Source organism: Rhinatrema bivittatum, chromosome 2 (genome assembly GCF_901001135.1).
Source record: "Rhinatrema bivittatum chromosome 2, aRhiBiv1.1, whole genome shotgun sequence".
NCBI classification, from domain to species: Eukaryota; Metazoa; Chordata; class Amphibia; order Gymnophiona; family Rhinatrematidae; genus Rhinatrema; species Rhinatrema bivittatum.
The window spans coordinates 500,545,958-500,571,671 of record NC_042616.1 but is presented as its reverse complement, the minus strand read 5'-3'; the positions used below and the strand labels follow the sequence as shown (position 1 = coordinate 500,571,671).

The 25,714-nt window shown below is 42.1% G+C and overlaps 1 protein-coding gene across 3 annotated transcripts in view; it reads left to right on the top strand.

Annotated features, from left to right (window-relative positions):
- The window catches only part of MAK (male germ cell associated kinase), a 218,254-nt gene that overhangs the window by 10,139 nt on the left and 182,401 nt on the right, over positions 1–25,714 (top strand). For all 3 annotated transcript variants that reach the window (XM_029590648.1, XM_029590650.1, XM_029590649.1), the window contains exons 2-3: positions 14,919–14,973; positions 21,900–22,021. In XM_029590648.1, the coding sequence (XP_029446508.1) occupies positions 14,919–14,973; positions 21,900–22,021 (177 nt within the window). The remainder of the gene's footprint in view (positions 1–14,918; positions 14,974–21,899; positions 22,022–25,714) is intronic.

Here is a 25,714-nt window from a genome sequence, read left to right as displayed (position 1 = left end):
ACCCTTTGAAAATCTACCCCACTGTCTTTACTTATCTTAAAGAAAAAAAAACAAAAGTTGGTGTTGGTGTTGCATAGTTAACTTGTCCACCCCAGACATTTACTAATGTTTTGGTGAAAACTCATCACCTGTTTCAAGTGTTACAGATTCTTCACCTATTCAAAACTGTCACAAAATGCCACGACTGGTCCAGTTTGAGCGTTCACAAGGACCTTGTGAGACTGGAAGATTAGGTGTACAAATGACAGATGAAATTGAATGTGTACAAGTGCAAGATGATGCATATAGGGAAAAATAACCCATGTGTAGTTACACAATGTTAAGTTCCATATTGGGAGTTACCACCCAGGTAAAAGATCTAGGCGTCATAGTGGATAATACATTGAAGTCATCGGCTCAGTGTGCTGTGGCAGTTAAAAAAGCAGTGTTAGGAATTATTAGGAAGGGAATAGTGAATAAAATGCTTCTATATAGCTCCATGGTGAGACCGCACATAGGGTACTTTGTACAGTTCTGGTCACCACATCTCAAAAAAGATATTGTACTAGAGAAAGTACAGAGAAAAGTGATCAAAATGATAAAGAGGATGGAAGGGCTCCCCTATGAGGAAAGACTAAAGAGGTTAGAGCAATTCAGCTTAGAGAAGAGACGCCTGCGAGGGGATATGATAGAGGTCTATAAAATCATGAGAGGACTAGAATGGGTAAGTATGAATCAGGTATTTACACTTTCAGCTAATAGGAGGACAATTTAAAACCAGATAACATTCTTTTTCTCTCAACACACAATTAAAATCTGGAATTTGTTGCTGGAGGATGTGATTAAGGCAGTTAGTGTAGCTGGATTTAAAAAAAGATTTGGAGAAGTGTTTGGTTAAGTCCATAAACTGCTAATAATCAATGTTATGGCTTGCTGCTGTGCAACCGCCTCACCACCAGGGGTCCCTCAAGAGCAGGCTCCCCTGGCTGACCCAACCCGTCCTAGTCAGCTACTCTATGTCCTGGACTGTCCTTATAACCCTGCCTTCCCAAGACTCCAGTGCTTCGGCATCAAGCTCGTTTGGGCTCCCTGCTCTAGCCTCCTTGCTACCTGGCCTTCGGGCTTCTGCCTTGCTACCTGGCCTTCGGGCTTCTGCCTTGCTGTGTTTGCCTTCGGGCCCTCTGCCTTGCCGTGTGTGTGGCCTTCGGGCCTTCTGCCTTGCTGTGTGTGTGTGGCCTTCGGGCTCTCTGCCTTGCAATAAGGTTCTTGTATGGTTGCCTGGTTGTGGACTCCTGTGTTTGCCTGCCTTGACCCTGCCTGGACTTTGACTTTGTTGCCTGCCGCCTGCCTTGACCCTGTCTGGACTTTGACCTTGGTTTGCCTGCCGCCTGCCTTTACCCTGCCTGGACCTTGACCTTGGTTTGCCTGCCGCCTGCCTGGACTTTGACTTTGTTTGCCAGCCAGTACTCTGCTCCACATATCACAGCCATCACCCAGTTCCATACTCTCCTGCCTGCATCGCATTCCCTTTCCAGCCATCATCAGAGACTTTCCAGCAATCCCTGTCTCTCTCCACCTGGAGTCACTCCTGAAGGTGGTGTTCACGACACCTGACCACTGCCTAAACGTAACAGTATGCCGAAGCCATCCTCCAGAGAGAGAGATAGGACTTTGTGTAAAACTGGTGAGTCAAATTTGTTTTCCACAAACCACAATATGCCTCAGTCTCAAAGATTTTATAGCTGTGCATGCTGCCAAACCTTGAACTATTTAAGCTAACAAGACTGTCTAGCATGTCAACTCCCCGACCAAGAACATTGGGCATGTAATAACTGTCAAAGGAAGAATGTGTCAGTTTAACAAACATGCTTAAACTGCAACTCGCCTAGACCAGGATGGTGGAGATGTCCTTGTATACCTAGTCTGATACCCCCAGGCAAACCTTGTCCCCTGTGCACTGCTACAGGACCAGCTGTCTCACAGGAATGCTCAGTCAGTTTAATCAGTCCATGCTCTGCTTCTGGCCCCACTAATAAAGTAGTTATTACAGGTAGTTTGTGGATTGAGACATCCCTTCATGAAACCTTGAAGAAAACCGTTCACCAAAAACCACGGCATTTTTCAGAAACTCCTAGAGCTTACCTGGTCAGGGAGGCTCCTGTAACTTCCACGTTAAAACCCCAGAAACAAAAGCAGAGAGAGCTAATTAAACCCAGCAGAGCTCTGTCTCCCACAGCTGCAGGTCCATCACAATTAATGAACTGTGTTTCAAGGCGTTCCAGAGCTGCCTGTTCCTTCAATAAGCTGCGAATCCACACTTCAGAACCAGGGTACCATGATTCAGGCTTCAAGAATCCATCTCTGTTTACCAAGTCCTCAGCTGTTCCATATTTATCCTCCTTTCAATCCAGCACTAATACTCCCACAACTGCCGTGCTACCCCAGGAGGGGCCTGAGCCTGCCGTGCTACCCCAGGAGGGGCCTGAGCCTGCCGTGCAACCCCAGGAGGGGCCTGAGCCTGCCGTGCAACCCCAGGAGGGGCCTGAGCCTGCCGTGCTACCCCAGGAGGGGCCTGAGCCTGCCGTGCTACCCCAGGAGGGGCCTGAGCCTGCCGTGCAACCCCAGGAGGGGCCTGAGCCTGCCGTGCAACCCCAGGAGGGGCCTGAGCCTGCCGTGCAACCCCAGGAGGGGTCCGGGACTGTTTGGTCACCCCAGGAGGGGTTTGAGACCGCTTCGCCGCCCCAGGAAGGGGTGGAATTCATCACATCACCCCAGGAGGGGTGTGAGACTGCTTGGTCGCCCCAGGAGGGATTTGAAACTGTTCGGTCGCCCCCGGAGGAGTTTGAGACCGCTTCGCCACCCCAGGAAGGGGTAGAATTCATCACATCACCCCAGGAGGGGTGTGAGACTGCCTGGTCGCCCCAGGAAGGGGTAGAATTCACCACTTCTCCCCAGGAGGGGAGTGAAACCGCCGCATCAGCTCCGGAAGAAGTTGAGCCCACCTCGCTACTTCAGGAGAGGAATGAACCTGCCACTGCAATTCAGGAGGGGTTGGAGATTGCTATGCCACCCCAGGAGGGGGGTCTAACTTTATTATCATTCAGTACCCCCTGCAGAGTTGGGACCCAGGAGGAGGGGGAGGCCTTAGAAGGGGGGGGTACTGTTACGGCTTGCTGCTGTGCAACCGCCTCACCGCCAGGGGTCCCTCAAGAGCAGGCTCCCCTGGCTGACCCAACCCGTCCTAGTCAGCTACTCTATGTCCTGGACTGTCCTTATAACCCTGCCTTCCCAAGACTCCAGTGCTTCGGCATCGAGCTCGTTTGGGCTCCCTGCTCTAGCCTTCTTGCTACCTGACTTCGGGCTTCTGCCTTGCTGTGTGTGGCCTTCGGGCCCTCTGCCTTGCTGTGTGTGTATGTGGTCTTCGGGCCCTCTGCCTTGCTGTGTGTGTGTGGCCTTCGGGCTTTCTGCCTTGCTGTATGTGTGTGACCTTCGGGCCCTCTGCCTTGCAATAAGGTTCTTGTGTGGTTGCCTGGTTGTAGACTCCTGTGTTTGCCTGCCTTGGCCCTGCCTAGACTTTGACTTTGTTGCCTGCCGCCTGCCTTTACCCTGCTTGGACCTTGACCTTGGTTTGCCTGCCGCCTGCCTGGACTTTGACTTTGTTTGCCAGCCAGTACTCTGCTCCACATATCACAGCCATCACCCAGTTCCATACTCTCCTGCCTGCATCGCATTCCCTTTCCAGCCATCATCAGAGACTTTCCAGCAATCCCTGTCTCTCTCCACCTGGAGTCACTCCTGAAGGTGGTGTTTACGACACCTGACCACTGCCTAAACGTAACAATCAAGTTAACTTAGGGAATAGCCATTGATTATTACTGGCATTAATAGCATGGGTTCTATTTAACGTTTAGGTACTTGCCAGGCAGGACTGGCAAGTACCACATCCATTGCCCTGGCAGTCGCCTAGGGCACTGGATGTGGGCGGGGCACCGTAGTCCGATGGTTGGGCAGTATTTTTGAAATGTAAGGAGGCTGGAGAGGCTTGCAGCAACAGGAGAAATCGCATGTCTGAACAGAGGTGCGTTTTGTGTGATGGGTCGGGTAAGAGAGAGAGTGATGATATCATGACAATGTCACCGCCTAGGGCTGCTGGAGTCCCTTGCACCTGCACTGTTGCCACATACTTGTAACCTGGATTGGTCACTGTTGGAAACAGGATGCTGGGCTTGATGGGCTCTCAGTATGACCCAATATGGCAACTTCTTAAATTCTTATTTGTTTTTGGTTCCCATTGAGGGTCTATTCAGATCTTTTGGATTCACCTCATCTCTTTATGTGGATGATATCCAACTTCTTGTTCATTAGAAATAGAGAAGAGGAAAGAGTGGTTAAATTAAATGAGTGTTTGTCGTTTGTGGTATTATGGTTACAAAGCAATGGGCTTGTTCTTAATCCCAGAAAATGTAATTGTTAAAACTGGGATTAGGGGAAGGATTATTTAATCCTTAATTATAGGACATGATGTCTCCAGCAGAGGAGGTTATATCTTCAGGGGTTAAGTTAGATCCAGGATTATCATTGGAAAAACATGTTACATCAGTGTGAGAGCAGCATTTTAGAGAGTGATATGGGTCAGGCGTGAAAACATTTCTGGATTTGGGTGCATTAAAAAAGGTGATCTATGCTCTTGTGCTGTCGTATTTGGATTACGAAAATGCCATATTTTTGTGTTGCCAGATAGGGTAACTAGGAGTTTGCAAGTGATCCAGAATGTGGCAGCATGGGTAATAATGGGGTTGCCCATGGAATGTTTCAGCTGCACTGTGGCTTTTGAAATTGCATTGTCTGGCCATAGTTCAGCATTGTAAGTTTAAATGCTTGCTATTGGCCTTTAAATTTTACATGAAATTGGTCCTCCTCAATTAAGAGGCCGTATTAAGTGGTATCAAAGTAAGCGGCTGCTAAGAACGAATTTGAAATCACAGCTTCAACTGCCTGCGATAAAAATGTTTAAACAAGTTCACTTACTGAACAGGGCCTTTTCTTCAGTAATACCAAAATTGTGGAATGAACTTCCAAGTTCTTTAAAAGAAGAGAGAGATTTGTTAAAATTTAGGAAAGGGCTGAAAAAATAGTTTATGATTATGGGGATTTAAGGTAGGATTGGAATAGAGCTGATAAGGAAGGTAACAGCAGATCTAAATATGTTTGTGTATTATGTTGTTTGATGTTTTAATATTTTATTATGTTTTATTTTGATTTATGATTTTAATTGATGATTGTACATTGTTTCAAGTGATTTTTTTAATCTGGAGGAGCGATTAAGATATACATTTTAAATAAATAGATAAATATATCACCTAGTAACTTCATTATGTGTCCCTTAGTATTTGTACTCTTTTTGAAAGAGTAAACAATTGTTTACTCATTCCACTCCACTCATTTTATAGACCTCTATCATACCTCCCTTCAGCTGTCTCTTTTCCAAGCTGAAGAGCCCTGCCCTCTTTAGCCTTTCCTCATAGGAGAATTATTCCATCCCCTTTATAATTATGGTTGCCTTTCTCTGTACCTTTTCTAATTCTGCTATATCTTTTTTTTAGTTGTGGTGACCAGAACTGTACACAGTATTCACGATGAGGTCACACCATGGAGTGATTAGAAAGACATTGATATTCTCTGTTTTAGTCTCCATTCCTTTCCTAACAATTCCTAATATTCTATTTGCTTTCTTGGCTGCTGCTGCACACTGAGCAAAAGATTTCAATGCATTCTCAATGATGATTCCTAGATCCTAGTCACAGTTCTTAATTAGCCAATACCTTTGGATCTCAAGGTGCTCCAATGATTTGGGGGTTTTGCTAACTATTATCAGTGCTTCATTTAAAATTTCTCTAAGGTATTGGCTCCATTTACTACCCTTACACAGAAAAACACACACACAAATTTGTGGAATCCTCAAACTCGGTGGGCATTTGAAGAGCTGAAGCAATTCTTTGCATCTGCTTCAATCCTGTATCAACCTGACCCGGCCAAGCCTTTCATCTTAGAAGTAGATGCCTTCAAGTATAGCGCAGGCTCAGTCTTCTCACAGGCTCGACCTGTATTCTAGGCTGCACTCATGTTTCCACTACTGGAAGTTCTCTCTCGTGGAACATAACTATGATGTGGGAGACCAATAACCTCTTGCCATCAAATGGGCCTTGGAAGAATGGAGAATCTTCTTGGAAAGAGACACCTTCCTGATTACTATCCTTACAGATCGCAAAACTTTATATTGAAGCTGTGAAAAGTTTGAACCCCCTGGAAGCCCAGTAGGCCATGCTCTTCGCCTGTTTTCAGTTCATTACTTCCTATTGCCCTGATTTGAAAAATGTTGAGGTTGATGCATTGTCACACAGTTTTCCTCTGAAGAGACTCCTGAATCTTGAGATAAAAGCCCTATTATACCAGCCTCTAAGATTGTCACAAATGCTGTCAAGAGTGATCTGATAGAAAAAATTAACCTGGAATCGTCTGACCAGGAACCGCCTATTGGGCATACTTTTGTTCCAGATACTTGTCGCCCAGATATTTTCAAATGGGGCCATGATTCCAAGCTCTCTGGACATCCAGGGATTAAGAAAACGTTTGAAATGATTTCCAGGATTTTTTAGTAGCTTTACCTGCAGAAGGACTGTAGAACTTATGTTTTGATTTGTCCAGTATGTGCTAGATCCAAGCTCCCTTGTGTCAAGCTTGGTCTTAAGTACATAGGACCATATGCCATTATTGAAAAAATAAATTCAGTAACAGTGTGCCTTCTTCCCAGCACCTTTAAGATACCATCTTTATTGTACATCTCTCTGTTAAAACCGGCCATACCAGATCTTTCGATAGGCAAGAAACACCTCTGGATCCAGTTCTAGTTGATGGCCAACCTGAATTTGAGGTTGAAGAGAATCTTCATTCTAGAGTGTCCCATAATAAAGTACAGTACTTGGTCCATTGGAAGGGGTATGGCCCTGAAGAATGATCTTGGGTTCATGCATCAGACCTTTATGCATCTAGTGTTTTGAAGAAATTTCTTGCAAAGCAATGCAAGGGGCCATTTTGAGGCTGTCCCTGAAGAGGGTGGGGAGTACTTTAAGGATCTGTTGCTGGATTCTTCTCTGGCCTGCAGGTGCCACTGTGAGCTGTTTTGGACTATCTAGCCAGTATTTCTACCCAGTGCCCGACACTTCCCCTGGCAGCCATCTTGTTTCTTTTACAGACCTGTATTTATACTGAGGCAGGTTCATCTTGTCAGTTGCCAGAGCTTGGTGCTACCTTCCGGCCCTCATACACTGGATCTGTTCCCAGAAGTAGTGTTAAGGAAGTTTTAATGATGGAATGTTTGGGTACTTAATGTACAGATCATGAACCCATGTGATTTTAGCCCAGTTAGAGAATGGAATGATGGGTAATATATACCTACAGACTGCACAGTACACATTTATTCTTGAACTTTTCACACTCTGGCACAAATTCTATGACTCTGAGATAATGTATATAATGTAATTTATTGTTGGTAAATACGTATAAGTAATTTTATATTTTCACAGTTCAATTTTCAATTTCTTGTACTATATGATATACAAACAGTGTTTCTAACTACCAAGTGTCCTCCCTTTCTTACCACTCCCTGAAGTGAAGTGTCTTGTAACATAGCCAGGAGTCCATATCGTCTCTGCATTTCTCCTTCTGGTCTTAGGCCCACCTATGATGTTGTGGTGACAGACACTGCCACTTGGCTAGTTGGTGACGCTGTTTCTGCCTACTTCTAAAGCACAAAGGCTATAGTTAAACCTTACTAGGCTGGGAACTACCAGCAGAGGGAGTGTTGCATAGCAGGGACTTGAACTATTGCCTCATCTGTAGCTTCACCATGGCCTTTACAAAGCTTCCTGCTCTTAATTAAGTTCACTTAGAAAATAACCACTGCTATTACTAGCAATGGTAACATGGAATAGACTTAGTTTTTGGGTACTTGCCGGGTTCTTATGGCCTGGATTGGCCACTGTTGGAAACAGGATGCTGGGCTTGATGGACCCTTGGTCTGACCCAGTATGGCATGTTCTTATGCTCTAAATACCTAATCCCTTAGATAAGCCTAAAATAGACCCTTTCATGTAGAAGATCAAGAAAAACCAAAGTGACAACCAAGCTATGGTTTAATACAAGATTTTATAATTTCAGAAAGTAAGTTTCCAGGGGTTTAAAACAATAACAAATGCACAACACACTATTTTGCTTTGGTTCTAATAATCAAGTTTATTTATTTATTTTATTTGGGTGTTTTATATACCATCGTTCCAAAAGAAGATCACAACCAATGCTTACAATATAAACTTTTCCCTAGAGAGCCCTTTTCTCTGTTCTCTGTATTTCACCTTAGTTAGTCCTAACAGGGGTGAATACTAAGTCTTGCTTGCTTGATCTTAAGTTTCTGCCAACTACAAACATATTCTTAAGAAAGATTCCTGGCTTAACTTCCAGGTCTTAATTCCTCCCAGTTCCCTAGAGACCTCCAGTTTACTGCAATTTAAACTGGCTGTATAACAAGTGTAAATATCTGAAACTCTTAGTAGAGCAAGTACTAGTGAGGCTTAAGTTGTCTTCATCACTTTAGGAACTTCCACTAGCTGCTTTAAAATTTACCAGGAATTAATTTCTGTAGCCAACCCTTCAAGCAGCTTCCCCAGCACAGCTTCTAAACAAGGAATCACCTTTCCCAAGCCTAACATTTATAGGAATCCCATTACTGCAGCCAAACATTAAGCAGTTTCTCAACATGGCTCTTAACACTCAATAGTGAACTTAGTAACTTTAAATGAACTGTTAGTAGCTGACTAACTGAAGTTAGACTGTTTGGATTTTAGACAGTGCTGGGGAGGAGCCGGCTGTCGTGATACATGTGGGCACCAACAATATAGAAAAATGTGGGAGGGAGGTTCTGGAAGCCAAATTTAGGCTCTTAGGTAGAAAGCTTAAATCCAGAACCTCCAGGGTAGCATTCTCTGAAATGCTCCCTGTTCCACGTGCAGGTCACCAGAGGCAGGCAGAGCTCTGGAGTCTCAATGCATGGATGAGACGATGGTGCAAGGAAGAGGGATTCAGTTTTGTTAGGAACTGGGGAACATTTTGGGGAAGGGGGAGTCTCTTCCAAAGGGATGGGCTCCACCTTAACCAGGGTGGAACCAGACTGCTGGCGCTAACCTTTAAAAAGGAGATAGAGCAGATTTTAAACTAGAACAAAGGGGAAAGCCAACAGTCGCTCAGCAGCGCATGGTTCGGAGAGAGGTATCTTCAAAGGATACTAAAGGTGCATTAGAATTAGGGCATCCCGACAGTGAGGTTCCAATAATAAGAAAAGTAGTCCAAGTGCCTGTAACTAAAAACTCACCTGAGCTAAAAACATTCTAACTTATCCCTATCAATTAAAAAGCTGAATGAAAATACAAACAAAAAACAAACTTTGAAATGTTTGTATGCTAATGCCAGAAGTCTAAGAAGTAAGATGGGAGAATTAGAATGTATAGCAGTGAATGATGACATAGACTTACCGTATTTTTCGCTCCATAAGACGCACCTGACCATAAGACGCACCTAGGATTCAGAGGGGGAAAATTAAAAAAAAAAAAAAAATTGTGCTAAACCGGCTCTGCGTCTGGGCGTCTTATGGAGCAAATTAGGGGAGTGCATAGTTTGTTTTTTTCTCCCCATTTTGTTTTCGGGTCTGGGGAGGGCCATTTCGGTCCACTCCCCAGATCAGAAAATTTTTCTTTCTGTGGGAACCCCCAAAACCCCCCCCCCCATCCCAACCCTTTAAATTAACAACCTCCACCCCCCTGACCCCCCCCAAGACCTGCCGAATTAATTTCCTGCAACCCCCCACCCTCCTGACCCTCCCAAGACCTGCCGAATTAATTTCCTGCAACCCCCCACCCTCCTGACCCCCCCAAGACCTGCCAAACGTCCCTGGTGGTCCAGCGGGGGTCCAGGAGCGGTCCGGGAACGATCTCCTGGGCGTGAGCCGTCGGCTGCCAGTAAACAAAATGGCGCCGACGGCCCTATGCCCTCACTATGTCACTGAGACCGACCGCTGCATTGGTCGGTCTCAGTGACATAGTGAGGGCATAGGGCCGTCGGCGCCATTTTGTTTACTGGCAGCCGACGGCCCTATGCCTTCACTATGTCACTGAGACCGACCAATAGCAGCGATCGGTCTCAGTGACATAGTGAGGGCATAGGGCCGTCGGCTGCCAGTAAACAAAATGGCGCCGACGGCCCTATGCCCTCACTATGTCACTGAGACCGACCAATAGCAGCGGTCGGTCTCAGTGACATAGTGAGGGCATAGGGCCGTCGGCGCCATTTTGTTTACTGGCAGCCGACGGCCCACGCCCAGGAAATCATTCCCGGACCCCCGCTGGACCACCAGGGACGTTTGGCAGGTCTTGGGGGGGTCAGGAGGGTGGGGGGTTGCAGGAAATTAATTTGTCAGGTCTTGGGGGGGGGGGGGTTGTAGGAAATTAAGTCGGCAGGTCTTGGGGGAGTCGGGGGGGGGGGGTGTTTGTTAGATTTTTGTTTGGTTTTTTTTTTATATTCGCTCCATAAGACGCACATACATTTTCCCCCCACCTTTGGGGGAAAAAAAGTGCGTCTTATGGAGCGAAAAATACGGTAATTGGCATCTCAGAGACATGGTGGAAGGAGGACAATCAATGGCACTGGAACTCTGGCTCTCCTCTGGAACTGGGACTCTTTCATGTCTGAGAACTCCCTCATTTATAGCATCTGACCACCAATTACGGGAAACCTGCTGAGTCACTATGGCCCGGCCCACTCTAGCTCATGCTTTGACATACTGGGTACCAGGAATTTTGGAATTTATAGTCCCCTTTAGCGTTATCTTAGCTTTTCTCTGTCTTGACAGGTAGCTAGATGATGTCTACCAGCACATTATTTGCTCAGGGACTATCATAAATACTATCAGTCCATCACACACCTCAGCATGGTTTGGCCTGTCTCCTGGTCACATCTGTGGCTGAGCTACTTGCATCTGCGTTGGGCTGGATCTCTCTGTCTGATCATATGCCCAAGGCTTGGTCATCTGCCCAAATTGTCTACATTAAGACTGATGCCTTACATTGCCCAGATAGTTTGGGGGGCTGAGTGTTTGCCAAATGTTTAGGGTCCGGACTCACTTTTTTATGGTGTTGTCTTATGCAGTCAAGGAGCAAGATTGCATTTCTTTCATCTCATTGCCTGGATCTGAATGTATGTCTTTCATCTCATTGGTTGGATCTGATCAAAAATCCACACCCCTAAAATGTCAGGGCATCTGGGTTATTTGGGTCAAAAGAGACCAAAATAGTTCATTACAACATCACGTGCTGTTTACCTCTTCTTCCATATGATGAGGGGTGGAAGAAGCTTCTGAATATGAAGCCTCGCTTAATTGTTTGTTTCTTCTTTTAAAATACATATGATGCTTATATGATACTTATTCTGCAGCTCTCATAATTCAATTGATTTCTGACAAAGCTGAGCTTTTTAGGCTCATTCTCACAAAAAGTATTTAAAAACTGAGCAAGTTTGTAAAATACAAGGATCTTAATAGAATATCCATAAATTATTGAATTATTAACCTATGATCAAAAAATTAGTCTTTTATATTCAAAGATTCATATTTGTAAGATCTTTTTCTTTAGAGCAACAATACAATTTAGGTCATATTATCCGCAATTCAAAACAATAGAATTGGCCAGAACAATAAACAGACACCTGCTCTGCAACTGACTGTTACAGCTCTGACTTTTAAATGTTGTGAAATATTCTAAAAGACCCAAATGCTGGAAAAGTCTTGAGGCCTAGTTTTTCTTGTGGTTTGGTTAGGGTATGTGTAGATGTCCATTTTATTTAAATGTCCATTTTTATCCATAGTATGCCCATTGCAGAAACTTAAAACTGTTTGAGTTTTAAATGTCCATTATTCTTTGTATTATAAAAGGCTTATATGATAGGCCAAAAGTAAAAATATCAATATGAGAGGCTTCTTAGAGACAAATAGGATAAGCTCCCGAAGAATTTCCTATCAGAAATCTTATATGTAATTCTCTACCCAAGCTCTAATCATAATATTGAAGATTGCTTTGCCTTCAGATTCTACATTCAGTGTGCCTGCTTGTTCTCCCTCCTAGGTTCTTGGATTCCTGATTTGTTCCTGTTCCTCACCCTGCTTCCAGGTCTGTTGCTTCCTGTTTATGCCTGGGTCCAATCCCACTTCTTATGGCTTGCCGGACACAAGCACTAGAGGGAAGGTGGCTGGCCTAGGCAGAAGTCCCTCTATTGTCTGAGACCTCGATTTGACTCCCCTGGAACTAGGTCTCTCATTTCTTTTTTCTTTTTTTTAATTTTTTTATTTATTGCATTTTAAAAATTAATACAAGCAACCACTTGTCAAAGAAATATCTCAAGTACAGTTAAAGTAATACATAAAATAAAATTTCCATTTATCATTTAACAAATAAGCTCAATATTAATAAAGGAAATACGGGAGAGCTATGGAAAAAAAGGAGCGATACAGTATCAGAAATAAAACAAAATCATTGGTCATCCTACATAAACCTCCACCTTATTACTTCACATACACCTAAGCTGTAAACTTAAATGGGGTTGGTATGAGTGTCCAAGAAGGATCTTAACTGTGATGGTTCTAGAAATATATATCTCTGCTCCCCAAGCATTACATGACATTTACAAGGAAATTGTAATTTGAACGTTCCCCCTTCTGGAGAACTTCCATTCTCATATTAAGAAATAGTTTTCTCCGCGATTGTGTCTGCTTAACCAAGTCCGGGTAACACCATATCTTTTGTCCAAAAAATAACGTTTGATTATTTTGAAAGAACTGCTTGAAGACATTATTTTTATCCATTAAGAATGCAAAAGAAACTAATAGTGGCCTTCTTTGAGTAACCACCATTTCTTGCGATGAATCCAAAAGAGCTGTTAAATCAGGCAGTGATATTTCTTCCAAGTTGCTTTGATTTACTCCACCAGGAAATAAATAAGCTTTTGTAAAACAGGCTTAATTTCTTCAGGAATTTTCAATACCTGAGAAACATACAATTTGAAAAGTTCCACTGGGGAAATATTTCTAAAGACTGGGAAATTAATAAATCTCAAATTGTGAGCTCTTAGATTATTTTCTATCCTTTCCAGTCTCTTATTTACATCTATTTCACTCTGTACCAAATTTGTCTGTATTTTCTCAACACCATCAATTCGTTCTTCTATTTTTTCCAATTTCACTTTTTGATTAACCAGTTCAATTGCATTATGTTTAGTTTGACCTTTAATATCTCACACCTCACTTGTCAATCCCACTATTGCCATCTCCAAAGATTTAAGGGCTGCCCAGACCGTGGAAAGCGTTACTTCCCCTTGGGGAGGCATTAATAAAACATTTCTAACTTCTTGGTTCACATCTTCTCTTCCCCCACTTACTGCTTCATCGATGCCATTTCTTACTCCCAACAGGCCGGGTCCTACGGCAACTCCAGACCTTCTCCTTCTCCACCTCCACTTGAATCTGTGTTAATTTGCTCCATGTTGGTAAGTCCCAAAGATGTTTCCCTCTGCACTACCGACTCTGCCCCTCCTCTGGTCTCCTCGGAGGGGGAGGTAGTGTCCAACTGCTTCTGACTTTCTCCACGGCCCGGCGGTGGCGGTCTCCTCAGTGAACCGGGACTCAGAGATAACTCGGTCGGTGGGGACAGTCCTCGTTCCTAGACTACCCCCAATGCGACCCGGTCTCCCGGCGTTGGTGGGGAAAGCATGGCAAAGAAGCTGCCTATCCGTGGCTGAGAAGCCTCGGTCAGTGTGGAGAAGCTTTCTCCACATCGAACCCTGGCTTTCCGCTTTGTATGTGCTATAGTGGAAAAAGGTTAGAGGAAAATTCGGGAGCCCCTTTCTGCCACGTCCGTTCAGGACGCCATCTTGAAAGCTCTCAGGCCTCTCATTTCTGGGGCAACTCACGGACAACAACCATCACACTCCCAATTTCTGGTGGTCATCTAATCCCCTCTCCAATATCCAGAGGTCATCTATCCCCCACTCCCCTAATAGAGAGGATAAAGCTACCCTTACCATCACTGGCAACTCTCTACATCCACTCCCAGGCCAGTATTGCTCATCATACAACTGAAGACAGAAGACGTCAACCTCATGGTCACAACTGGCCCGCTCTCCTTCGCGTCCTCAAGAGTGGGATTCAAGAGTCAAAATCGCATATTCTGGTAGCCTGTTCTCCTGCTTCAACCCATGCAGCATGCTCTCCTCCTGGATGGGGACCCTGGATCGGCCATGCAGCATGTTTCCCTGGGGACGCTGAAGACTGGATCTGCAGCATCCTCATTCCTGGTCAGCACAGGAGGCACAAGCCCAGCCCAGAAATTGAACCCCAATCTTCTGCACAGCAGCTTGCAGCACTCTTAATTAGCCACCAAGTCAGCTTAAACTTAAGAGCACTCCTAGGATTTCTGTTTATTGTTCTGGCCAATTCTATTGTTTTGAATTGCGGATAATATATGACCTAAATTGTATTGTTGCTCTGAAGAAAAAGATCTTACAAATATGAATCTTTGAATATAACAGACTAATTTTCATAGGTTAATAATTCAATAATTTATGAATATTCTATTAAGATCCTTGTATTTTACAAACTTGCTCAGTTTTTAAATACTTTTTGTGCAATCTTCCTGTAACATCTTCATAGGAGTGTTTTTATCGGAATATAACTTTCAAAGAAGCAAATATGCACAAAAGAAAAGAAAAACAAATCTTTGGCTTCAACACATTCAAGATCCAAAGTAACTTTTTTTTTTTTTAATATTGGTGTTATATTTTTACAGGATGAAAAGGAAGTTTTATTCCTGGGATGAATGTATGAACCTCAAAGAAGTCAAGGTAATGATATTCTTTATTATAGAGGTCAATATTCAGAGATCCAGCAAGTGGCAGAAATATCTGGAGAAAGTTATGCACATAACTTTTCAGGGATATTCAGAGAAACATGCATATGAGTCTTCTGTTAAATATAGTCAGATAAAGCTACAAGTGTAATTTTATCCAGGTAAATTTAGGTCTGTGAGTTTTTCCGAACAGACATATGCATGTAGTTTTCTTCGGAGAGCACGGAATATGTGTGCTCAATGGGTAAAAGTTAAATTTGCCCCCAGAGCGCCTCTGTTTACACTCCTTTTTGTGTGGATAAATTGTGCACTTAGTTTTTATAAACATAACCTGAAAAATTATGTACATAAGTTTTCAATATTGTTGAGCAACATGGTATTTTTATCTTTAAAAGTGAACCCTTATATCATCATATTGAACAATTATCACATAACTGATGATATCATAGTTGTTTATTCTACATTATTTATTCATTTGTTTGGATTTATTACCCACCTTCTTGAATATAAAAATCACCCAAGGGATACAGCATATTAGAATGGTAACATACCCTCAGAGACTATTGGGTATAGCAGCATGACATTTCATATTTGAAGATGGTGGACAGTTAGAACAAGACTTGAAATAAATAAACAAACATCTCAGCAAAGCAAAATGTTTTAACAGCATGTTCAAGGCACATATGAAAATGAAAAATTATATATTTTGTATATAATAATTTATTCCTTTCTCCGAAGACAAGCAGGATGTGACGTCCTCACAGGTGGGTGATACCATCCAATGAAGCCTCAGCCAGTTAGGTTTACTTCATAGCTTCTAGAAGCTTTTGGCACACTGTAATGAGCATCTGCATGCTATCTGCCTCATGGATAATGTGCGGGGGCCCCTTTCCGTTTTTATTTTTTTGTGGAACCCAATAGTTGCATCTCTTATCTGAAGAGATTTTTTGCTAAAATTGTATGTGTTTTCATTACATGGCCTCTGTTTGCTTTCTCAGCCCTCTTAAGTTCACTAGGTAGGTTTTCGATTACTTTTCAAGTTTTCTTGGTTTTTTTTCAGCAGCCGCTGTTTGGATCGGTATTGCTACATTTGGTGATCTCGGTCAAGGTTTTCTTTTAAAATTGTTATTCAGGTTTGTCTTGTTTTTCGGCTGATGTCCCATAAAGAGAAGAGGGCCAGTGCCTTCAGTAAGTGCCTCTAATATGGACTTATCATGTCTGTCAAAGATTCTTATGATAGATGTGTGCTCTGCCTGGGAGACGAACACAACATCTCAAATGCTCCAATTGTGGTAAGATGACCTCCACTGAACACAGTTCCTGATTAAAGCTAATGGAAATGATCTTTGGGAAAAGTTAATCTGGCCCATCGACTTTGGTATCAAAGGGCCTAGGAGCTGCACCATGTGTTGGCGGTGCATTGACATCAAGGAAGCATTGATTTCCCTCAACATTGAGCACCCATATAAGCCAGGGAGATAGATAATTATCTAACTTCCCCCACCTGATGAAAATGAAGGATTCTGCTTCATTGTTACCTGCATTGAGGCATACTGATACAGTGGGTCAGGCAAAGGCTAACATTTATCAGCATTTGCCTTCAGTGATTCACGATGCTGGAAGCAGGATGATTCTGACTGTGGCGGTAAATCCCCCTAAGCATTCCTGTAGAGGTGGCAACTCACCCTCACGTACATCTTGGGAATCACAGCAGCCTGTAAGGGCACAGATACCAGCCACCAGTCTCTCTCAAATGTCCTAGAAACATATGACCACTCTTCCTTTCCATGCGGCATTGACAGTTTTTGAGGAAGAATTGTAAATAAGGATCCAAGCAGTATTGCACCATAGGATTGCGACCATTGGTGCATCAGCATCAACATCCTTTAACTTTGTAAACCGAACTCCAACCCCTGCTGGAAACTTATGGCATCTGGTGGAAGGACTCTTTGCTTCTTCCTGGAAATATGTCAGGAACCCCACACCATTATCAATTTTGAGTGCATCACATGAGACAAGCTTCTCCAAGGCCCAGAGGTTCATCAGGGTTTATACAATAGACAAGGGGGATCCTCACTGAGACCTTGTCTTTGACGCAAGTGCACACTCAGACCAAACTGCCAACCTTTGTTTCTGGCTCAAAGTCTAACTATTCTTGAAGGTATGCCTATGAATCTGAGGATTACTCTGATCAGGAGGAGTCAACAAGCTTCCCTTTGGTCTTCTCTCTTCTACAGGAAAGGGGAAAGTCTCTGCTATTCTTCTTGCAAAATTGATGAAGGAAAAGTCTTCCAAAGGAGATTTTTTTTTTTTTAAATAATTTCTTTATTGGGGCATGACAACAGAATAACATCCAGCATTATTCCAACTTGGACACATACATACCACCAAATTTCAAAATGTATATATAGATATATAAACTATCAACAACCCTTCATCAGCGGTCGCTTCCTCCTCCCCCCCCCCCCCCCCCCGCCTTTGCAGAGAACCTCACTCACAACCTTATGGGTAACAACGAACAGTGGTCCGCAAGGAATAGAAACATGAAAAGTGTACATTGCCTACAATATACCACGAGGAAATGTGTGTCCAAAATAGTAAAGATGGTGTTGTACTAAAAAGAAAACAAAACAAAACTCTCCCTTTCTGTAAATTACATCGACTCTTCCAGGGGCGCAAATGTCTTAGTGCATTGGGGAAGAGCATTATAGTAGGGCCCCCAAATCTCTCAAAAAGTATGTTTTTGGTTGGGCCAAAAGACTTGTACATAGAACCATATTCCAGTTGATATAATTCCTTCATCAAAGCAACCCAAAGATCTCCGGTAGGTGGACATTCTTCAATCCATTTTAGTCCAAAGGAGATTATTTCATTAAATTTATAGGAGGAGGAAGAGTATAAGGCCAAAATGTGTGCCATCCTTCAGTTCATTGATTTCTCTAACCTCCACCTCCCAAAGAAGATCATGGCAATGCCTCTCCACAAGATCCTTCAGGAGCCAAAGATGTTAACAAGATGATGGGCACAGTGACATCAATATTCAGCCGCTGTGCTGCTTGGCTAGTTAGCCGGATAAACTTATCTGGCTAACTTTATATATTGGTGCAGCTGCGCCGCTGAATATATCTGGCTATCTTAAAGTTAGCCAGATAAGTTTATGTGGCTGTCTTTAGTACAGGTGTATGGGCCGTCAGAGCTAGCCAAATAAGTTGTCTTCCCTGTTATATCCATTCTTCTGCCACCACTTAACTGTATTAATACTTAGCCAGATAAGTATATATCCGACTAAGTGATGGTCGCTGACTGTGGCCAAATATTTAAACCACGCCATTTAGACAGATAAGGCGGAACTTACCCAGCTAAATGGCACTGAATATCAGCCTAATTATATCATGTCCAAAAGGCTTCTAGATTCATAGAAACATAGAAATGACAGCAGAAGAAGACCAAACGGCCCATCCAGTCTGCCCAGAAAGCTTTCACACTTATTTTTTTCTCATACTTATCTGTTACTCTTGGCCCTTATTAACTTTTTGGTTCTATTTACCTTTTACCCCCGCCATTGATGTAGAGAGCAGTGCTGGAGCTGCATCTAAGTAAAGTATCTAGCTTAATTGGTTAGGGGTAGTAACTGCCTCAATAAGCAAGCTACTCCCACGCTTATTTTTTTACCCAGCCTGTGCAATTCAGTCCTTGTTGGTTGTTGTCTGAATATAAATCATCTTTTCTTCATTCCTCCGTGCCGTTGAAGCAGAGAGCTATGCTGGATATGCATTGAAAGTGAAGTATCAGGCTTATTTGGTTTGGGGTAGTAACCACCACAACAAGCAAGCTACGCCCCTGCTTTTTTGTGAATTTTTTTTTTTCAAGAAGCAACAATTGTCTCATCAGTCAATTGTAGTCCAATCTGTTCTCAAAAAAGCCCTGCGATCCAAAATACAGTCTTGAGAGCCTCTGAGAGAGATTCTTGGAGCCTAGACCTTATTGGGAGAAAGGTTTATCAGGCCAAAATGCTCAATGCCCTCATAGCATCCTTCCAGCTGTTCATTAGTCAATATACGTGACACATTCTGAAAAAGGTGAAGGGCATGTCAGAGTATCTCCCTCAAGACACATGTGATGCTCAGATTCATATAGATGTATTTCCAGGTCACAGGAAATATCTCAGATTTGTAGTAAGGAAATACTACCTCCAAAATCATATGCTGCTGCGTTGGTGCCACATGTATTCACAAAATGTTTTGTGGTGGTTGCTGCTCATTTATGCAAATTGGAGGTTCACATTTTTTGCTGCCTAGATAATTGGCAGTTCAAGAGCACATATCAAGTAGGTGCTATAGACTCAGTGATAAAAACAATCTGGGAGTTTAATTTATTAGGATTCATCATAAATGATCCCATTTGAGCCGGTCATCTCAATTTGAGTTTATAAAGAGCTCTGCTAGATATGACTCAGGTAAAAACCTTTCTTCTACAAGTAAGGATTATTGCATTGATATCTGCAAAGGGAGAAATAAAAATAGCAAGGATCAGCATGGGATATGATGAGGGTGTTGGACACCATGGCATAAACAGTATAATTTGCTACCTTGATGCATCTCCATATGAAACAAGCCTGGACTCTATGATCACAGTGGACTCAGGCTACTCATGATCTTTGAGACAGCATCCAGCTTACCCAGTAGTTCAAGGATTCTGTCCTGGTAGCTGATTCAATCAAATCTGGCTAGAGGAATTTCCTTCCAAATTGTTCTAACTTAAATTAGTCATAACCATAGCTGCATCCAGCCTGGGCTGGGGAGCTAATGTAACCTGGAACCACATGAATGGTCCTTTGGCAAGGGGTATAAAATTAGATATTCCACATCTGTAGTGGATCTATTAATGACTCTTCTGAATAGAAAGGTCCTGAACTTCTGTTCCAGGAGAGGGTCTCAAGGGAAACTATCCTTGGATGCTTTCTCCTTAGGTTGGGGAGAGGGTCTTCTGTAATCTTATTCTCCAAATCCTGTAGTAGCAAAATGTTTGGTAAAAGTCAGGAGAAATCAGGGGACCATGATCCTCATAGCCCCCTTTTAGCTAAGACAGATTTGGTTTCTGCTCCTATGGCAGTTGTCGAGGAATCTATCAGGTTGAGGTTGAGGGATTCCTGAACTGTCATCGCTCATAATCAGGAAACACTGCATCATCCCAACATCAGCTCCCATAGCCTGGATGTTTGATCTGGTTCAACTGGATAATTTCCTGTTTAATTCCACATTTTTCAACCCATTTCAGTTGGGCTTTAGGAGGTAATTCACTACTGAAACCTTGTTGGTCACCTTGTTAAACCATAAAGGGCATGCTCTTATTCTTACACTTAATTTAACAGCAGCATTTGACACTGTAGACCAGTGGTTCCCAACCCTGTCCTGGGGACACCCCCAGCCAGTCTCGTTTTCAGGATATCCACAATGAATATGCATGAGAGAAAATGTGCATGCACTGCCTCCATAACATGCAAATTTTCTCTCATGCATATTCATTGTGGATATCCTGAAAACCCGACTGGCTGGGGGGTCCCCAGGACAGGGTTGGGAACCACTGCTGTAGACCATACAGTCTTACTGGGTAGTTTGGCTAGTGTTGAGACTATGGGACAGTTTTAGCCTGACTCTTAAAAAAAAAAAAAAAAAAAAAAAAAAGGCGTAAAGACAGAATTTCATCTGTTCTCCTGGATGAAATTTTTCTCCAATATTTGGCTTTGGAATTGCGGAATGCTCGGGATTATTTACTTTCATTGTCATTTAACATTTATGTGACCCCCTTGGGGATTGTTTCGACTGAGGCAGGTCTTCATTGTTATATCTAGGTTGATGATCTGTAAATTGAGGTCCTGTTAAGAAGTGGTCCATCTGAGGATATTACTAGTATGGACTAATTATTTCTTTATAATATGTGAACATTGGTGAAACTCAACTTGGACAATTTTGAAAAGGACATTTAAAAATGTTGATTGATTTTCAATATTCTTAATTATGTTTCACATTTTAGTGAATTTTGGGGGGCTTGAGTAGTGAGGGTTTGTGTCATAATCAAACTAATAATTGGTAATAGTGATAGTAGTATTTAATATTTATAAAGCTGAGAATATTTCTAGGGCTAGACAAGAATTGCCCCAATGAACCATTTGAGACCTTTCTGAAAAGATCGGAACCAACTTGCCACTATATCACCCTAATCTCTGTCAGCCTTTGAAGCAATGTTTCTTAATCGATCATATCGAAGGCTGCCAAGAGATTGAGGAGCACAAGCACCCTTGGTACCTCTTTGTCCAGATTTCTTCTCAAGTCTTTGACCAGTAGTAATACAATTTTATTGCAAAGCCCTGGTCTTAATCATGATTGGTGTGGATCCAGGAACTTCTTGACCTCTAACATAGAATGCAGTTTTGAATGCACACAATACAAGTGAAAGTATGCACTTTGAGAAACAAAGATCATACTTTTACCCACATGAATGGTGGGCAGTTTTCAAATACTGAATACACATTCACTTACTTTCAGGGGTGTGATATACAATATTTTATAAACTGTTTGGCTCCTGTTGTAATATTTATAAACTACAGGCAAAACTTTAGGGACACCTCCTTATGCAAGTTTGTATTGAGTTATGCACACTCTTGAAAATGATTCTTTCTTTGTTAAAAAAAAAAAATACTATATGTAAGAACTGGCATTGCAATAAGCTGATGTCAATTAAACATGAGATTTACCACAGCCATAATGTCTCTGTTTTGTTGCACTGTTTAAACATGTTGAATAAAAATGATAAAGACACTTTGTGGTTTGAAGTGCTTGCATTATTCTGTGTAGTATTTGTTTGTAGCAATGTTAAAGAGCAGGTAATATCACTTGTTTTATGTTATTTGTTATATTGCAGTCTCTAAAGAAACTTAATCATGCCAATGTAATCAAACTGAAGGAAGTGATCAGAGAAAATGACCACCTCTATTTTGTCTTTGAATATATGAAAGAAAATCTTTATCAGCTAATGAAAGACAGGTATGTTTCCTAAGCAGAATAAAGAGTATGCTGCCTTCTTTGTTCTTTTTTTTTTTTGTCTTCACCAACAAAATGAACATTGCATTAGTAGTTCTTTAATACATAGAATGTGTGCTGCTCATGTGGAGAGGCTTGTTTGCTTATAGTGGGTAAATAGCCATGAGCCTATAATGCATGCAGAATATTCACTGGACAGCCTGTAAAATGTGCAGCCTCAAAAGCAAAAAAGAGAAAAAAGAGAGAACGTTCTTTTTTTTTTTTAAGTTCACAAAAGTTTTATTGAATTATATGCATAAAAACATTTTTTAAAAAACCCCCAAGGAACAAGTTCATCAGGAACAATATAGAACCATACAACAAAAGAACATCAGCTTGGTAACAGTGTAAACAAAAAAGGTTCCTTTAGCAAGGACGTTAACCCCAAAAGTCATACAAAATCATATAGTGGCAGTGTATGTTAGCACAGAGCTCCAAATCTTAGATACAACAAAATCTCGTTCAGTCTTCTCAGGTGCAGACACCTTTTATTTATGTGTGAGGCAGACAGTATTCCACTAGAATATGACATTAAGCAGTGAACAGTCTTTCCAGCAGCCTACAATACTTTGACAAGCAAGAGACAGTAAAATATTCAACAGAATTCTAACAGGAGATGATAGCCTTATGGAAATAATTCCTTTTAAAATGACAATAGAATAAGAGAGTGGCGGGTTAAGACTCCGTATTTTACTCACAATCTCCCATATCTTACACCAGAAGGTCTCTATATTAGGACAGTAATACATAAGGTAATACAACTTTCCTATCTTTGCTAAACAGAACCAATACAGATTTGCAATTTAAACATGGTCAAAAATATACGAGGAGCAAGAAAGAAATTAAACTATGTTAATGAAGCAGACAAAGAGCAACATACTACAGTTCCCCAGAAGTATTCCCATTGGGTAGCAGGTAAAGTAGTTGCCAGTTCACGTTCCCACACCAGTTCCACTCCTCTACAATTTAGGGGGTAAAGCCTGAACTAGTACTTTGTAAAAGCCAGACACTATGTGCCCGGTATCATTTAATTTCAAGCAGTCAGTAAAACAGGAGGGTAGGTTGTCTAAAAAAGCCATTTAGGCAATAATGTAGATTAGACACCAAGGAATGTCCAAGTTAGATCTTTATTTAAGAGCAGACGTATATTTTGTACTTGTGCCCGACTCAGGCCGAGTTAGATCAATTTGCAATTAACTTTAAAGTACAAATGCCCGGCAAATAGCGTGCAAAATGGAAATACCCTCAGAGGTTTGGGAAGAAGACACGCAGGGAGATATAGTAATTGCAAGGGTGTTATGATTGAAGCTGCCAGGCAGGAACACTTTCACTAGGTTTCATTGTCAACTGCCTTGAACCTTGTCTCAATATGAAAGCAACATAAAAAAAAAAATCTGGAAAATTAACCCCTCCCCCAAGTGATTTGCGGAGTTTTAATTTCTGTAAGGCTGTGCAAGGTGCTCGTCCTTTCCATAAAAATGCTATCAGCAGTTTATCTAGGGAAGCATAAAACCTGTGAGGAAACAGAACAGGGAACCTATTAAAAGTATAAAAGACTAAAGGTGCAACCACCATGTTAATGGACTCGTATCTTCCGCACCATGATAAAATTAACAGGGATCATCGACTACGGATTTCTCAAACCTTAGATAGTAAGAATTCAAAGTTCACTAGCAAAGAGGAATCCAGATCTAAACCAAACCTGACTCCCAAGTATTTGGAGCCAGCGGAATTTCAACGAAATTGCAACAATAGACACTCAAAGGTACAATCTCAGATTTTGTCCAGTTGATTTTACACCCAGAAAATTCCCCTAAACAGGTGATTAAAGACATTTTGTCAGGAACTGTCCGTTCTGGAGAGGATAAATATAGAAGAATATCATCAGCATAAATAGAGATTTTATAGGCATGCCCAAGCAATAAGCTCGATATTTGGGGTGCTTGTCAAATGGCAATAGCTAAGGGTTGTAAGGCGAGATTAAATAGGAGAGGAGACAGTGAGCAGCCTTGTCGAGTACCCCGCTCTAGTAGAAAAAAAGAGACGAGGCCATTCACTAAAAAGCAGGCAGTCTGATTACTATACAAAATATTCACTATACTAATAAACTGGTGACCAAACTTAAACCATTCAAGGACACACACGAGATGTGACTACTCCAACTGCTCAAAAGCCTTTTCGGCATCTTGAGAAAGTAGAAGGAAGTCAACTAGCTTAGTTGAATGTAGTATGTGACATAATGGACGTATATTATCCAAAGAGTGTCTATCACACATAAATCCAATCTGATCACTTTGGATTAAATCGCCCAGGACCACCGCAAGCCGAACAGCTAAAACTTTAACATAGATTTTGCAGTCCAAATTTATCAAAGAAAAGATCTGCAGTTTTGGACATTTAAAGGAGCCCTACGAGGTTTGGGCAACAACAATCATAGCTTCAACAGAGAGAGAGAATGCTCTTAGGTTGATCTTCAAACAGTATTTCACTGGATGCAGCATAAGGTAAATAAGCAATAATTTTGCAGATGTTTTGGGTTTTATTAATCAGAAGATTGAAAGTAAGTAAAACCTTTAGTTGAAAATTAAGCAAAATATGTTGGTTGAAGTTAATCCTCCATGCTGTACATTGCCTAGCTCCAAAGCTGCTAAACAGTTTTTACCAACAAAAACTAGGTGATTGTATTTGGAGGGTCTAGATGGAGGTGATGGGTTATACAGGAACATCAGAAGGACATGATTTTGTCTTGTGGCTGTGTGGTGCTCACATCCATAGCTAGGTCTGTCTCAACAGACAAAATTCCCTAACCTAAACAAATATCATTGGTATGTGAGGTATTGCAGATTTGATCCCTGTAGAGCACTCGTTTTTTTCCATTGAGCAGCAGGGCTGAATTGGCCATGCCATGTGGGTGATGTCGTTCGCTAGCACCAAATGGCCTGATCTCCAAGCTAGTAGAGCTTTTGCTGTACTAAGCATGTGTGGGAATTCCCTCTTGGGTGTTGCATTGTGAGCCCCCTCAGTCTTTTTTCATCCAAGCAACAGTACGGATGTGAACCTCTATCTCTCTAATTTTTTTCTTCTAACTATATTTTTTCTATTTAAAATTTGCCTTACTGCTTTAGAAGCCTTTCAGACAGCACTTTTCAGTGCTACCTCTACAAAAAAGAGAAGAGGATTTTTTTCTCACAATGTTAGGAAAGAAGGCCACAGTAAGTGGATTTAAAGACAGCATTTCTGACAGAAATATATATTTATCACAGATGGACATGAGCTTTGTTATATTTGCTTGGGTCCTAACTATGACCTGGCCAGTTGTTAAAACTGTGGATGGATGTCCCCACATATGCAGAAAGCAAGGGCCTACAAGATGGAGGAACTACAAAAGGTTTGAAGAAACTGTAGCAGGTCCTCCTCCCGAAATACAACCTAGTCTGCTTCACTGGGAAGGGAGTTGAGCAGAAGCTTCTCTAAAATATCTGCCTTGTTAGCCGAGGAGGCAGAATCCTTGGGATCGAGGAGGCACAGGTGACATGCATCTAAGAAGAAGTGCTCCATGGAATACTTGGAGCTCTCTGTGTTGAAAAAGCATAGATGCTTGAGTGCAACAACACCGTTGACGCATGGAGCATTGGTGCCATCACTGCATGGAGCACC